At 42.1% G+C, this 15,043-nt stretch overlaps 1 protein-coding gene across 1 annotated transcript in view; it reads right to left on the bottom strand.

The window, feature by feature from the left end:
• Window positions 1-6,087: 6,087 nt before the first annotated feature.
• Window positions 6,088-15,043, bottom strand: part of GPD1 (glycerol-3-phosphate dehydrogenase 1) — a 52,052-nt gene continuing 43,096 nt past the window's right edge. The window contains exons 3-8 of the mRNA XM_030198230.1: window positions 14,866-15,006; window positions 13,764-13,902; window positions 11,808-11,920; window positions 10,309-10,542; window positions 8,086-8,192; window positions 6,088-7,195 (exon numbers count right to left, since the gene is read on the bottom strand). Of these exons, the coding sequence (XP_030054090.1) occupies window positions 7,099-7,195; window positions 8,086-8,192; window positions 10,309-10,542; window positions 11,808-11,920; window positions 13,764-13,902; window positions 14,866-15,006 (831 nt within the window). The 3' untranslated portion in view covers window positions 6,088-7,098. The remainder of the gene's footprint in view (window positions 7,196-8,085; window positions 8,193-10,308; window positions 10,543-11,807; window positions 11,921-13,763; window positions 13,903-14,865; window positions 15,007-15,043) is intronic.

Below are 15,043 nucleotides of genomic sequence, written 5' to 3'. Positions count from 1 at the left end.
CTTCCATCGGCCAGTTCCCACCCTTGTTTTTATCATTTCCTATCTAGCAGGATCTGGCTGATGGAAGACTGCAGGGCTGGCGCAGGCAGCAATAATTGATTCATTGCAGGCACCGGGGATGCATGTAAGGTACACCAGGGAGGAACGGGGTTCAGCAACGCGTGGGCAGATGCCAGGGCACGGAGAAGGAGAGACGGTGATGAGGGGTAGGTGACAAAAATCTATAATTATTTTCAATATTTCCAGGGGGAGGGGCTGTGGAGTGCCGTGCAAGGGCCCAAGTTAGCTCTGTGCCCATCCAAACTACTGGGTCTGGCCACACCACTGCCGATTGGTTGTTGGCTTGGCTGTGCGTAGAAGACTTGTCATTATGATTTACTTTGTTTAGCAAGATACAGATTTTTTTTAGTTACTTTTTCTTCAAAAAAGGGCCCTTATTCCACTCTGTTTACACTTGTGGTGGAAAGTGTAAGCCCTATAACATCCACCAAAAACCTACTGTACCCACATATAGGTGACACCTACAGCCATAAGGGCTACTGTAGTGGTGTATAGTTGGGTACAGTAGGTGTTTGGTAGGTTTTGGAGGGCTCACTATACAATATAAGGAGGTAACAGTGAGATGTGTACTTAGGAGCTTTTTTTGTGAAGTCCACTGCAGTGCTCCTTAGGATGTCTCACTGCTCTGCTGGGATGTCTGTGTGGCCAGTCTACTAAGAATGCTACCTCCTCCATCATCCCCAATGGTTGATTTTGTGCATTTTTCACTTGGCTTCCCCCCCCCCCCCCCCCCAAAAAAAAAAAAAAAACCCCAAAAAAGATAAATGCACAGAGCACAAAAACATCTAGCAAGTGGCCATTTTTGATAAAAAACAAAGAAGACATTTTGCTGTTTAAAAAATGGCTACATTTGCTATTCATATTCTGGTTGTTTTGAGCAAAACATCCAAAGTGGGGCTTAGAACTGGAAACAATTATCCATGGAGGGGCATTTTCAAGATGATGTCCGTTTAATTTGTAATCCACACTGAACTAATTATGTGCAAAATAGAAGACCTGTATAACATAACACTTGAAGCATTTTAGTTTAACACTAGCTTTAATGTAAGAACTGTGTAAAAGATAAATCCATGTTCAAAAGTTTGCAGTCTATAAAATCATTGCAGGTTGAGATTTTAACTAGAGAAAGTGTGTGTGAGCCACATGAACAGCAGATTTTCTGGTGCACCTCCAGTTTTAAGCAGTCACCCTAGGCCCATGTTTAAAACAAACTGGAGAGTATTTGTTCATGCAATGCATAGTTAAGCTGTGAAAGCTATTGCTGGAGGCTATGGTGAAGCAGCAGGCTGGGTTTAAAAACGGTTTCAATAAGTTCCTGGAGGAAAAGTCCATAAACCATTATTTGGCATGTAGGCTTGGAACAGCCACCACCTTATCCCTAGGAGTCAGCAATAAGGATTGCATTTACTCTTTGGGATCCTGTTGGGGTTTTGTGACCTGGATCAGACATGGTCTGAACCGGGATGTTGGGCCTGACGAACCTTTATTCAGACCTAACAGGGTACAGCTTATGTCTGCTGTTAATCCTTCTGTAAATGTAGCAAGTAGTTTGTCAAGCAAAATTTGTTAATGAACAGCAGAAAAAAAATAGCACTGCATACAGCTACGTTGCTACAATAAAGTCTTGGCCCATGGGTGAGCCCCGAAACACATTTGTCCCTTCATCCTATCTGTCCTGTAATTACTTACAGCAACATTTCACCTCATTGATCCTGTCACTCACAGATGTGACACAGGTCTACAGATTCCAAGTGGAGAAGTGGTTTATGGAAGCTCTACAGGCACTAAGACTGCGCTAGAAAACCTTCATAAGCTTTCTCCAGCTTCATCACAGATTAAACAGGGAAGCTTTCCATGCTGTCTGGAGAGTGACCTTTACTAAGAAAAGGCCTCCTAACTCCTGCCTCAGCAGCAGATTAAGTTCCTTCCCTGAAAGCATGGGAGGTGGGGATGATGGGGACAAGACTATTGCAAAGGTCAGAGCTCCTATTTTTTTTTTTTTTTTTTGAAACATAGACTACGCAGCCACATCTCTGTATCTATTTAAGTGAGGTATAAAGTCTCTGCCAATTTTATCCTACCTTTTTATTTTATTTTTTTTTAACAAACTCCAGGAGGTGGATTTTATCAAGTATATTCCCATTGATGCTTCCCTGCCCCCCCCCCCCCCCCCCAAAACAAAAGAAAAGTAACTTTATGTACATTTGATTTCCAGGGTCCTACATATGGCAGTACAGCTGAACCCTACTTAGCTTCACATCTTTCTCTTTTACCACATCACACACCACTCGCACACACAAATGTACAGGATATTAGCACTTTGGTGGATGTTAGACTTATGGGCGTAAGAGTCAGCGCCGATCTGTAAGTGTGCGCATAAGCAGCATAGCATGTAAACACAAGGAGCGTTCATTTGGATGGCACATGGCAGGGTCATGGGTGTGGCTGCCACTTGCACACACAACTTATGTAGTACTTGTGAGTTCCACACATCCCTGCCACATTTACACAATCATAGTTATTTCTAGATTTATGGCTGGTGTAACTCCGGGCACACAGATGCCAGGATATGCTAATATTCTGCAACAGAGCCTGGGCACAATGATCCATTGCAGAATAGACTCTCACCGCGTGGCATCAGGGTATTATGAAGGTAACTCTATAACATGAGTTCCTGAGGTAATACAAGTTAATTCAAGTTAAGCCCACAGTTAGTAAATGGGGCATATGTTATTTACTGTGCATTAAATCGCATTAATGCATACCACACATGAACATGGATTAGTAAGTGAGACTAATAACCAATTTTTCCCTTACTTTATAACCTTAGCTTCCCCCACTGGCAGGGGGCTGGCAGGGAAGTCTCTGATGTTATTCCTTAAACACAGGCCTCAGGGCAGAAGGGGCTCCCAGCTGCCTTCCTTCTGTTGAAAGGTGATGCAGATGAGGCTTCATGGTTAAGAATTTTTTTGTTAATAACAGAAAATTTAAAATCTGTTTGGAGATGTTCACTTGAAGTTGATACATCTTCTCCCCCCAACAGCCACGGCCCAACCCCCACCTCTCTCCGACCTTTCCCCATCCTCAAGAGGCAGAGGAACATGGAAGAAACCCAACTGTTAACTATGCCAAAGGGCTGAAACTGTATTGCTTGCCAGAAGCTCCAGAAAATAGAGATTGTTACTGACTATAACAGCAGAAAGTCCTTATGCAACAGCCATAAAACCCTTATCAGGGAAACAAACAACAACAAAAAAAATGACAAACTTTAAAAAGTGCAAAGTTCCCTCATCCAGTGCAAAGCATCATCACATTATCTTCTTTGGCAATTAAAATTACAACACATTGCAGTGAGATGAAAGACCAAGTTACTCAAGCACTAAAAAATGTACATTGTGATTAGATACAGCATGATCTGGAAGCCTACAGCACAATTATATTACTTTTTATTTCTTGATTGTATTTCATTTTGAACATTTGTGACATCACTGTATTTCACCCTGCCACTTAGATATGACATCACAAACATAATCATCCCCATCAGCCAATCAGATCACAGCTTTGGATCACTGTATCACACAAGGCTCTCTGTTAAATAAAGAACTGGCTTAGGGGCTCTTTAACTAAACCTCAGTGTGCACTAAGGGCCTCTTTTACCAAACCACACTAGCGATTCCCGGCGCACTAATGCCGACAAAGCCCATTCACTTTCAATGGGTTTAGTTGGAATTCCTAGCATGGTTTGGTAAGAGAGGCCCTAAATGCTGCATGTCTTATTTTATACCTACAGTGGGGGAAATAAGTATTTGATCCCTTGCTGATTTTGTAAGTTTGCCCACTGACAAAGACATGAGCAGCCCATAATTGAAGGGTAGGTTATTGGTAACAGTGAGAGATAGCACATCACAAATTAAATCCGGAAAATCACATTGTGGAAAGTATATGAATTTATTTGCATTCTGCAGAGGGAAATAAGTATTTAATCCCTCTGGCAAACAAGACCTAATACTTGGTGGCAAAACCCTTGTTGGCAAGCACAGCGGTCAGACGTCTTCTGTAGTTGATGATGAGGTTTGCACACATGTCAGGAGGAATTTTGGTCCACTCCTCTTTGCAGATCATCTCTAAATCATTAAGAGTTCTGGGCTGTCGCTTGGCAACTTGCATCTTCAGCTCCCTCCATAAGTTTTCAATGGGATTAAGGTCTGGTGACTGGCTAGGCCACTCCATGACCCTAATGTGCTTCTTCCTGAGCCACTCCTTTGTTGCCTTGGCTGTATGTTTTGGGTCATTGTCGTGCTGGAAGACCCAGCCACGACCCATTTTTAAGGCCCTGGCGGAGGGAAGGAGGTTGTCACTCAGAATTGTACGGTACATGGCCCCATCCATTCTCCCATTGATGCGGTGAAGTAGTCCTGTGCCCTTAGCAGAGAAACACCCCCAAAACATAACATTTCCACCTCCATGCTTGACAGTGGGGACGGTGTTCTTTGGGTCATAGGCAGCATTTCTCTTCCTCCAAACACGGCGAGTTGAGTTCATGCCAAAGAGCTCAATTTTTGTCTCATCTGACCACAGCACCTTCTCCCAATCTCTCGGCATCATCCAGGTGTTCACTGGCAAACTTCAGACGGGCCGTCACATGTGCCTTCCGGAGCAGGGGGACCTTGCGGGCACTGCAGGATTGCAATCCGTTATGTCGTAATGTGTTACCAATGGTTTTCGTGGTGACAGTGGTCCCAGCTGCCTTGAGATCATTGACAAGTTCCCCCCTTGTAGTTGTAGGCTGATTTCTAACCTTCCTCATGATCAAGGATACCCCACGAGGTGAGATTTTGCGTGGAGCCCCAGATCTTTGTCGATTGACAGTCATTTTGTACTTCTTCCATTTTCTTACTATGGCACCAACAGTTGTCTCCTTCTCGCCCAGCGTCTTACTGATGGTTTTGTAGCCCATTCCAGCCTTGTGCAGGTGTATGATCTTGTCCCTGACATCCTTAGACAGCTCCTTGCTCTTGGCCATTTTGTAGAGGTTAGAGTCTGACTGATTCACTGAGTCTGTGGACAGGTGTCTTTCATACAGGTGACCATTGCCGACAGCTGTCTGTCATGCAGGTAACGAGTTGATTTGGAGCATCTACCTGGTCTGTAGGGGCCAGATCTCTTACTGGTTGGTGGGGGATCAAATACTTATTTCCCTCTGCAGAATGCAAATAAATTCATATACTTTCCACAATGTGATTTTCCGGATTTAATTTGTGATGTGCTATCTCTCACTGTTACCAATAACCTACCCTTCAATTATGGGCTGCTCATGTCTTTGTCAGTGGGCAAACTTACAAAATCAGCAAGGGATCAAATACTTATTTCCCCCACTGTATGGGCTAGATTCGGTAAATGGTGATCAAAATTTGGCACACACACAAAAAAAATAGTGCTAAACTGTATTCTACAAAGGGCACTCCAGGATGGGCACCCTCTAGAGAATAGCGAGTATATCACTGGAATCCATGTCCAACTTTGGGTGCAAGCATTTACACCAACTGAAACCAGGTGTAAGTCCTGGCACCGAAGTTGGGTGCGGATTCCCTGTGCATTTTAAGGAAACGCTCCTGACCTGCCCATCCCATCAAATTGCCCCCTTTTCAGAACTGCGCAATTGGACACATAAGTTCCATGCCGATCTGCCATTTTTGGATGTTTCAGCACTTTGCTTCTGTTATTGCACATAACGCTAGGCCCTATATATAGAATTCCTGAGTTAGCGAACACTAATGTCCATTAGCGCACACTAAGCTTTAGTAAAAGGGCCCCCCTTAGTCCAGCAAAATAAACTGTATTAAAAAAACTATCAGTGATGTAGCTCAGACTACAGCTATGTCAAACACAGCTATATCTGTTAGGCTGTCAAGACATTGCCAGAGACCTAAACAGTATTTTAAAAAGCAGTCTGTCACAACTGTAGCTATTTGGGCCCACAATATTTAAGATTTTTTTTTTTCAGTAAGCAGCAGCTGAGACAGTGGAGAAGAACCCAGCAGCAGCCCCTATCTTTATCCAAATCATAGACTTTTGGCACAGACACTTTTGTGTGACAGGTGAATGGAGTGGTACCACAAAAGCACACCGCATGATTTTAGGAGCTGTGATGTTATTAACTCTGCAATTCTGATGAGCTCCTACAGAATAGAGCCCGAGTTTAGTGTTCATTTCATAAAGATGAAAAGCTTCAGAAGGAAATGGTAATGGGCAGGAACCTAAACACCTTCATAAATAGAAATAAAACTAGAGTAATCACAGTGTGACCACATAAAAGCAATCTTTTTCCAAGATCTGCCACAGGGCAGCATTGATGCGTTTTAGCAATTAAAACAGAAGAAGCAACATTCTATCTTGCCTTGGTTCAAATCTCAATGCGCTTCCTATGCCAAAAATCATTAACTCTGCCCTCTCCCCACAACTGAAACAGTTTAATGTTCCACCAACAACCTAAGTCTGCATCACATTTGTTTCAGCTAGGTCATCCGTTCAAAAATTACAAGATGGGGGGGGTGAGACATATAGACCAAGACAGAACCGGGATACTCATACACGTTAACACAATCTGATAGGAAGAAAGGTTTATCAGACTGGGCTAAAAACAACCAGCTACAACTCAGCTGTGTATCTGGAAGTCATAAAAAAATGGCTAAGCGGTGTTCAAGAGATAAACAGGTGTTATTAACCTTATCCCTTGCAGACTGCTCGGGAAACAGAAGCGTTGCATCTCCACATCCCATATTGTAATCAAAGCAGCCCCCAGTCTTTGAGGGTGAACTAACTTGAGGAACTCAGCATCTGTTTCAGAGCAACCAGTGTACCAGGTCACGCTACCCAAAGCCAGAACCACCCTTCATATGACAAGTTATGCTACGATAGTAGAGCCCACATTGTTACAGATCGCTAATCAGGCATGGTTCCTTTTAGCTACAGAAGGGAATTCCAAGGCAACCGATTCTCTTCTCAGGAACAGGATTTGCAGTTCTACAGGCTGGTCCATTACATGTGTTCTGGATGGTTCTGAAGGCACTTGATGAATTCCTTGACTGGATGACCTTCATAGCATATCTGATACACAGCAGTGAACAGAGGAAACCTAGATGTGGAGAAACACAGTATTTAGGCTTTATAAAGCCATCAGCAGGCATAGGTTTACACCTCTCTTCTACACTTCTGAGCAAGATGGCTGGCTGGCTGTGTTGAGTTTGGAAGAAGAACTAATTTTGACTGACAATTTTGCTTCATGAGATTCAGCCCCATATTGGTGAGAGCTGTAGCTGTCTACAGCTTCCAGTATCAAGCATCAGTATCCTTTGCCCTTCAGCATCAGAGATGAAAAAAGCTAATACATTATGCTGACAAAGGACAGTTCCACTAGGACTGGAAAAGCTTATAGATATGACGTGCTACATTTTTATCTGAAATGTTAAGCTCAGTAAGAGCTTATAAAAGGCAACTAAGGCACACTGCAACATGATGTACCCCTTTGCTAGATATGGACCACACAAGATCGTCAGAGGCCTTATTAGTAACAGAAAGCAGAGGCAAGTGCATTAAACATGGCGGATGTTTCAAAAACATGGGCACCTTTATAGGACTCTGCATCTCCCAGAGCTCAAAGCTCATTATTAAAGTATTGACCTAATCCTGAATAAGTAAGGAAGCCTTAGCATTGTTACGGGGGGGTGGGGAGAAGGTGGGGGAGGTCTATGCAACTGTCAAGATAGGGATTGGGTGGGTCTTAAGGTCCTGCTGGTGGTGATACAAGTAATTCTACTGCCGCTGGGCTAATGAAGATAGTATTAGATGGGGGAGGGGGGAAATAAGCACAAAAAACTTTTCATTTGCTATGCTTTACCTTCTGTTGGAATGTTATTGTTATTTTATAAAGTGCTGAACTACAATTTCACACTTGATTCTTGATTTAATAAAGATAGCAAAAATGAACAAGCAGTGAGCATGAGGTACAGCTCAACTGGTACTCACTTCTCCACCAAGTTCTTTGCCTTGAGGATGTGGTGGAGCTCAGCAGAGGTCTGTGGGCCCTGCAGCTTCTGCCCATTCAACATTTCTTTCTCCAGCTCTTCAATTGACTGAAACAAAATCACATCAGCTATCAGTGCTCAACAGCTCCCCAGAAACTTTTACAAGCCCCTTAAGGCCCTCTTGCAATCCCCTTCAGTTCATATGAGGAGACAGTGAAACCCTGGAGAATACCTGGGTCTGACTTTAAACTTCATGCTCCTTTCAGGACCCACGCCTGTCAACGTAAGGAGTGTGGAGGCTAACAGTTCTGTAATATTTTCTATGGCCACAGGAGACAGGTTGAACTAAGGGTAACTATATCGGGGGGGGGGGGGGGGGTCTTATTGGCACATTGCTCCTAAAACCATGGAATTCAGTACGGTCAGTCCATAAAACCTGCTCACTACCTGGAAGTGATATAGAGATATGTTTACTAAAGGGTGCTAACAGGGTTACCGTACGACTGTGTTAAGGCATCTGCAGTAATATATCTGTTAGCAAGCAAATTAGGGAATTTTTCTGGGAGAAGGCATGGAATCGGTGTGGAAACATTATCCTGTAAGTGTGTTCCAGATAATGCGTGCTAATGGGATGACAGCTGAGTTAACGCCAAATCGCTTGGCGTCTCCAACATAAGAGTCACTACGTGCTCCTGCATTAAATCTTAGCAATTAACGTGTGCTAATGTGCACACATTAGCACAAGACCTGCATAAAACATTCCCTCAAGAAAGAATAGCAGCAGATTTGCAATTAACACATACTAAAATCCCCGTTAACTCCAAATCCTAGTGTCCTTTAGTAAATGTACCCTATAGTTCTCTGTGGCCTCTTCCTTTTAGAATTATTTATTTATTTATAAACCACCCTCCAAGCACATAGCCCATCAATCAACATATAACAAGTAAATAAAATTACTTTCTCATGCGAAAGTAATGAGTGGAGGAGTGGCCTAGTGGTTAGGGTGGTGGACTATGGTCCTGGGGAACTGAGGAACTGAGTTCAATTCCCACTTCAGGCACAGGCAGCTCCTTGTGACTCTGGGCAAGTCACTTAACCCTCCATTGCCCTATGTAAGCCGCATTGAGCCTGCCATGAGTGGGAAAGCGCGGGGTACAAATGTTACAAAAAAATAAATAAATAAAACAGATTTCTACTTTACAGAGTACTAATGTGCATTCAATCCGAACCGATTTCCCCAAAAGTCAAGTTTTTCATACATTTTTCTTGGTGAAGGTACAATGGGAGGGCATTGCAAAGGGAAAGGGTTACATGCATGAAAATTGCCTGGCGAGTGGACTGCAAGTGAGCTTTAGAAGGGGGAATAATGTACAAAAGAGAAAGCTGAGAAGACACACTTCATGAGGGGGAAGAGGGGACCAAAGAGTCAGTCAAGTTTACTGGCCGATCACTATGCAATGCTCAATGTGTAAGACAAAGTACCTTCAACTTGATCCAATGTATTCTTGGAAGCCAGTGCTGGGCCTTTAAAAGTTATCTAAACCAATCCAAAAGGTACAGGGCAATTCCCAACCATATAAGTGTCAAAAACACTTACACCTCAACATAACTTAATAGAGAAGGCTATTATTTATTTCAAAATAATTAGTGAAGGACCATCATAGAGCATGAGCCTACAGACATATCATCTTCTTTCAAAGTTCAGTATTAATCCAATCATTGGTTCTTAAATAAAGGCCTCCAAGTGAAAAATAAAGCATGCAAAAATCACCTGTTCAAAAATAAACAATAACTATTTCTTCGATGTTTTACTTATCTGCAAATGCAGAGGTTCTAGGTTGGCAGCATTAGAATTGTTGAAATCACATTCTTTAAAATCCCCTTTAAAAGTGACATAACATGGTCAAACTACTTTGCACTGGCTAATAATTTAACTGCCCCCTACAGATCTCAGAACATAGACTTAACTGTGCTTTGTCCTTAAGAGCAGGACTACAGAAGACTAAGATTACAACATTGTGCATTCCTAAAAGGTTATGATTTTGGAAAATAGTACATTCTAGAGTAAGTAATAATTCTGGGTGGGGGGGGAGGAGGGATGTGGAATTTCTGTGCAACTTTGATTATGTTGGCTTCACAGTATCACAGAACCTCTTTCCACCACAAAGAATCCCTTCACTTCTTCCCCTCCTTCCTTGAGGTTTACAGAAGTCTTGACTCTCACCTTCCCAGTTTTGGCAAATGCTTCAGCCACCTTGCGGTTCCTTCCACCATAACAGGTGGTGATGAGGTCGGCGACACCACAGCTCTCCAGGAAGGTGGCAGAGGTGACGGTACCAGCACAGAAGAGCTTGGAGAAGGCAATCATCTCCATCAGACCCAGTCGTATAACCGCAGCCTTAGTGTTGTCCCCAAACCCAAGGCCATCGCAGAAGCCAGCGCCCACAGCTACAACATTCTAAAGAGAAATGAGAAATTAAGCAAGGCTGTGTTACTGTGAGCCTTCCCTGTTCTCTAAAAGGTCCTTCATTATCCTCTACTTATGACTACCAGATAACTTCAAGCCCCCTAGGGCAGACTGGATCCTGGTTTTACTGCATGCATGGATTTGTCATCCTCCTTTTGTTAGGAAAGTCAAAATTACACCCCCATACAGGCTAATCAGCCTATCCTAGACCTCATTGATTACTTTTCTCCATTCCCACCTCTGTCTCCAAGTTCTTAACCCATTCTCTCTGTGCATCTCATAAGAAAAAACAGGCTTAGTCAGACCAAGGTCCATTGAGCCCAGCATCTTGTTTGAAGACAGTGGCCAATTCAGGTCACAAGTACCCTGCAGATCCCAAAAAGTAGATCCTTCTCATAGCTCATTTCCAAGTAGGCGCAGTGGATCTCCCCAAGTCTAACTGACTAATAATTTTGGATTGACCTTTCCTCCAGGATCTTGTCAAAACCTCTTTTGACCCCCCCTCCCACTATGTTAACTACATCTTAACCACATCCTCCAACAGATTCCATAGCTTAATTGCATGGAAAAGGTCTCTCTGCATCTTTTTTTCAATCTGCTGGTCATTAGTTTCAAGGATGTTTTCATATTTGTGTGGTGTTAAAACCCACCATTCTCTGTTTAACTGTTCCACCCTACTTATGATTTATAAACTTTCAACAGAGCCCTATCCTGTTTATCTTCTCTTCACAAGGGAGGTGTAATATCCCCTTTTATCATTTTTGTTGCCCTCCTCTGAACCTTGTCTAGTTAGGTTATATCCTTTTTGAGATGGGATGACCAGAACTGCACACAATACTCAAACATGGTTATACCAAGGAACCTAAACAAAGGCATAATGATATTCACAATTTGTTCTCCATCCCTTTTTTAATTATTCCTAATATTTTAGTTGCTTTTTTTTTTGGCAGTCACAGCACACTGGACTGCTAACATTCAACACATCATCCACAATTACTCCAAGATCTTTTTCTGGAGTGATGATTCCTAAATTCAGAACCCAGAATTTTGTACTTGTAATTGGGATTATATTTCCCTATATGCATCGCTTTGTACTTGTCCATGTTAAAAGTTCATTTGCCATCTCATGGCCTTGAGAGAGACTGGAAATTGCTCTAGTAAGAGGACACCACTTGCCGAGGGTGACAGAGAAATCATTCCAGAACACAGCCATGGGTCTTTTACCTGCAACTGAACAGGCCTTGGATATCACTTACTTTGAGGGCTCCACATATTTCCACCGTATCTGCCTCCTCCACCACCGCAATCCTGAAATTGAGGGTCTGAAAAAGTTCTTTCAGTATCTTCCCATGTTCTTTGTTCTTAGAACCTACCAAAGATCATGATGTTATAACAGCATGTGACGTGACAACGAGTAACCAAGCAACTCATAAATTATTTAAACAAATTCTCAATATTACATGATTCCCAATCAGGATTCCGGTCTAACCACAGTACGGAAACAGTACTAGTTACTCTCATGAACAAATTTAAACAAACGATCGCAACTGGCAAAAACATACTACTTCTACAATTTGATATGTCTAGCGCCTTCGACATGGTTGATCCCGGAATACTACTACATATCCTCGAGTATTTCAGAATTGGTTCAAGGGGTTCCTAACCACACGATCATACCAAGTGACATCTAACTCGACTATTTCAGCCACATGGATACCTGAATGCGGAGTCCCACAGGGATCCCCCCTCTCACCGATCTTATTCAACTTAATGATGATCCCCTTGGCAAAACTACTATCAAACCAAACATATATGTAGATGACGGAACGATCTACATCCCATTCAAACAAGATTTAAAGGAAATTTCCAATGACATCAACCAAAGCCTACATATCATGCACACATGGGCGGACGCATTTCAACTGAAACTCAATGCAGAAAAAAACCCAATGCCTAATACTCACCTCGCAACACAACACAAACAAATTCACTACCATTAACACACCAAAATTGAATCTTCCAATTTTGGACACCCTAAAAATTCTTGGAGTTACCATTGATCTACACCTAACACTTGAGAATCACGCGAAAAACACTACCAAGAAAATGTTCCACTCAATGTGGAAATTAAAAAGAGTAAGACCTTTCTTCCCAAGGAACGTCTTCTGCAACCTGGTACAATCAATGGTACTCAGTCATCTAGATTACTGCAATGCACTCTACGCTGGCTGCAAAGAGCAAATAATCAAAAAACTTCAGACAGCTCAGAATACTGCAGCTAGACTCATATTCGGCAAATCAAAATATGAAAGTGCTAAACCCCTACGAGAAAAGCTACACTGGCTCCCGCTCAAAGAATGCATCACGTTCAAAATATGTACCCTAGTTCACAAAATCATCTACCGCTCCAGCCTACATGTCAGACCTGATAGACCTACCACCCAGAAATGCCAAAAAATCATCCCGCACATTCCTTAATCTTCACTTCCCCAACTGTAAAGGTCTAAAATACAAACTAACGCATGCATCAACCTTTTCCTACCTGAGCACACAATTCTGGAACGTGCTACCGCGCAACTTAAAAACGCTCTATGAACTAACTAACTTCCGCAAACTACTAAAGACCCATCTCTTTAGCAAGGCATACCACAAAGACCAACAAATATGAACCCAATACAAATATCCAGAACTGTCTTACAATTTTTTGCTTGTAAAATACTAAAATGTTTTATCATGATCACGGTTACTTGTTAAAATACTATTATGTTCTTCATTATCATGTTACCCAAAATCCTTCTATAATGCTAAATGTATCTTTTCCTATATGCTTCCACTATTCATGATGTATTGTAAGCCACATTGAGCCTGCAAAGAGGTGGGAAAATGTGGGATACAAATGCAATAAATAAATAAAGATTATGTCAGCAAGATGACTAGCAGCAGGCAAGGTCACTAATTAGTTCAAAGTCCAAATGCCTAGCCTGACCCATACTTGGTTTTACCACATTCTAATCTATGGGATTGTCCATCCAGTCTCCAATTAAAGAAAAAAAAGCTATAAACCCACAGATTACAATGGACTAAGACCAGGACGGATTAAGCCAGTCACTTATGGAGTTAGCTGGTACCCTTAAAACAGGAGGTTAAGCAATGTCACTTCTCCATTGGAGGGAAGGAAGTCTAAAGGCAGAGGATGGGAATCCAGTTCTTACCAACAGTAGTTTCACAGAATTTCTCATCTGCCACCTCGTTGGCAATATTTGCCCCCATCAGGACGCTCATCTCAATCCCCAGCCTCTTATGGATGATGTCGGAGATGAGTCGCAGGCCTTCTGGACCCTCATCCACTCCCTAGAAACAAGGGTTTCCAGAAAAGATGAGTGTTCTTTGTGCACACAGCCCATTTCAGATGAGACTCACATCAACAGAAGATTATGCTGCTCTAGGTCTCGCGTGTTCCCAACAACTAATGCGTGTTCTAGACCTCACCCCATTTCTAATGTGTTGTTAGATTGGAAACCACATCGTATATAAGCAAGAGCTAGGAATATCTAGCCCAACCACTTGTGGAGACTAATCTGGAGCTTGCCAAGCTTTTCAGACAGATTTTTATTTGTTGGAATCTTACATGCAAAATTCAACTGTTCAGCAGCCTTGTCTGAGAAGTTACTGGGGCTAATCATTCTTCCACAGTTACAATATAGCCACTAATGTCGAATTTGATGGGTTATGAATTAGCCCCATCTGAACTGTCATGACTTAAAACACTTTTGCTGGTGCTTGGAATGAACTCTCTTTAGTTATTTATAAACACATCACATTTAAATGTATATGTTTATGAATTTGATTAACCACCTTTTAAATCAATCCAGCATGGCAGTGTGCAGATGCAGAAATAACAACAGCAAACAGCTAACAGACAAATCCAAAAAATAAGATAAAAAGATAAAACAATGTAGTAAAATAGCATAACACAATCCAACACAACAAGATGATATTAAATATAAAACAAATAACACCCCCCCATACACAAATACAAATATTATTTAGAAAATAATTTTTTAGGCTTTATAACCTTTTTAGACTTTTTTTTAACTACTTCTCATCTTCTTATCATTTAGCCTTACAAAAATGTATTCCATTCATCTATCTGCCCTGGGCAGCAGCAATAGTTAGCAAACACCGAAGAACTAGCCTACCCGACAACCCAACAACAGTGAATTGCAAGCACCCAGAGTTTGAATTTCGACATTAGAAGCTGCTGGGCTCAAAAATAAAAAAAAAAGACTGAAATAAGATCTTGGCTACGGGTACCTTGATGAGGGAGACCCCTATGGCATCTTTCTTCACGTGGTCCTTCAGCTGATCACACAGTTTCCCAATGAACTGGTGTGGCACCACAAACACCAAGATATCAGCATTGGCTGAAGCATTCAGCAGCTCTGGGACAGCCACCTGAGAGCAGAAAAAGTAAATCAGCAGGGAAGACATT

This window comes from Microcaecilia unicolor, chromosome 3 (genome assembly GCF_901765095.1).
Source record: "Microcaecilia unicolor chromosome 3, aMicUni1.1, whole genome shotgun sequence".
Taxonomy (NCBI): Eukaryota; Metazoa; Chordata; class Amphibia; order Gymnophiona; family Siphonopidae; genus Microcaecilia; species Microcaecilia unicolor.
Note: the sequence above shows the minus strand (reverse complement) of the source record. Positions and strands in the feature narration are given on the sequence as shown.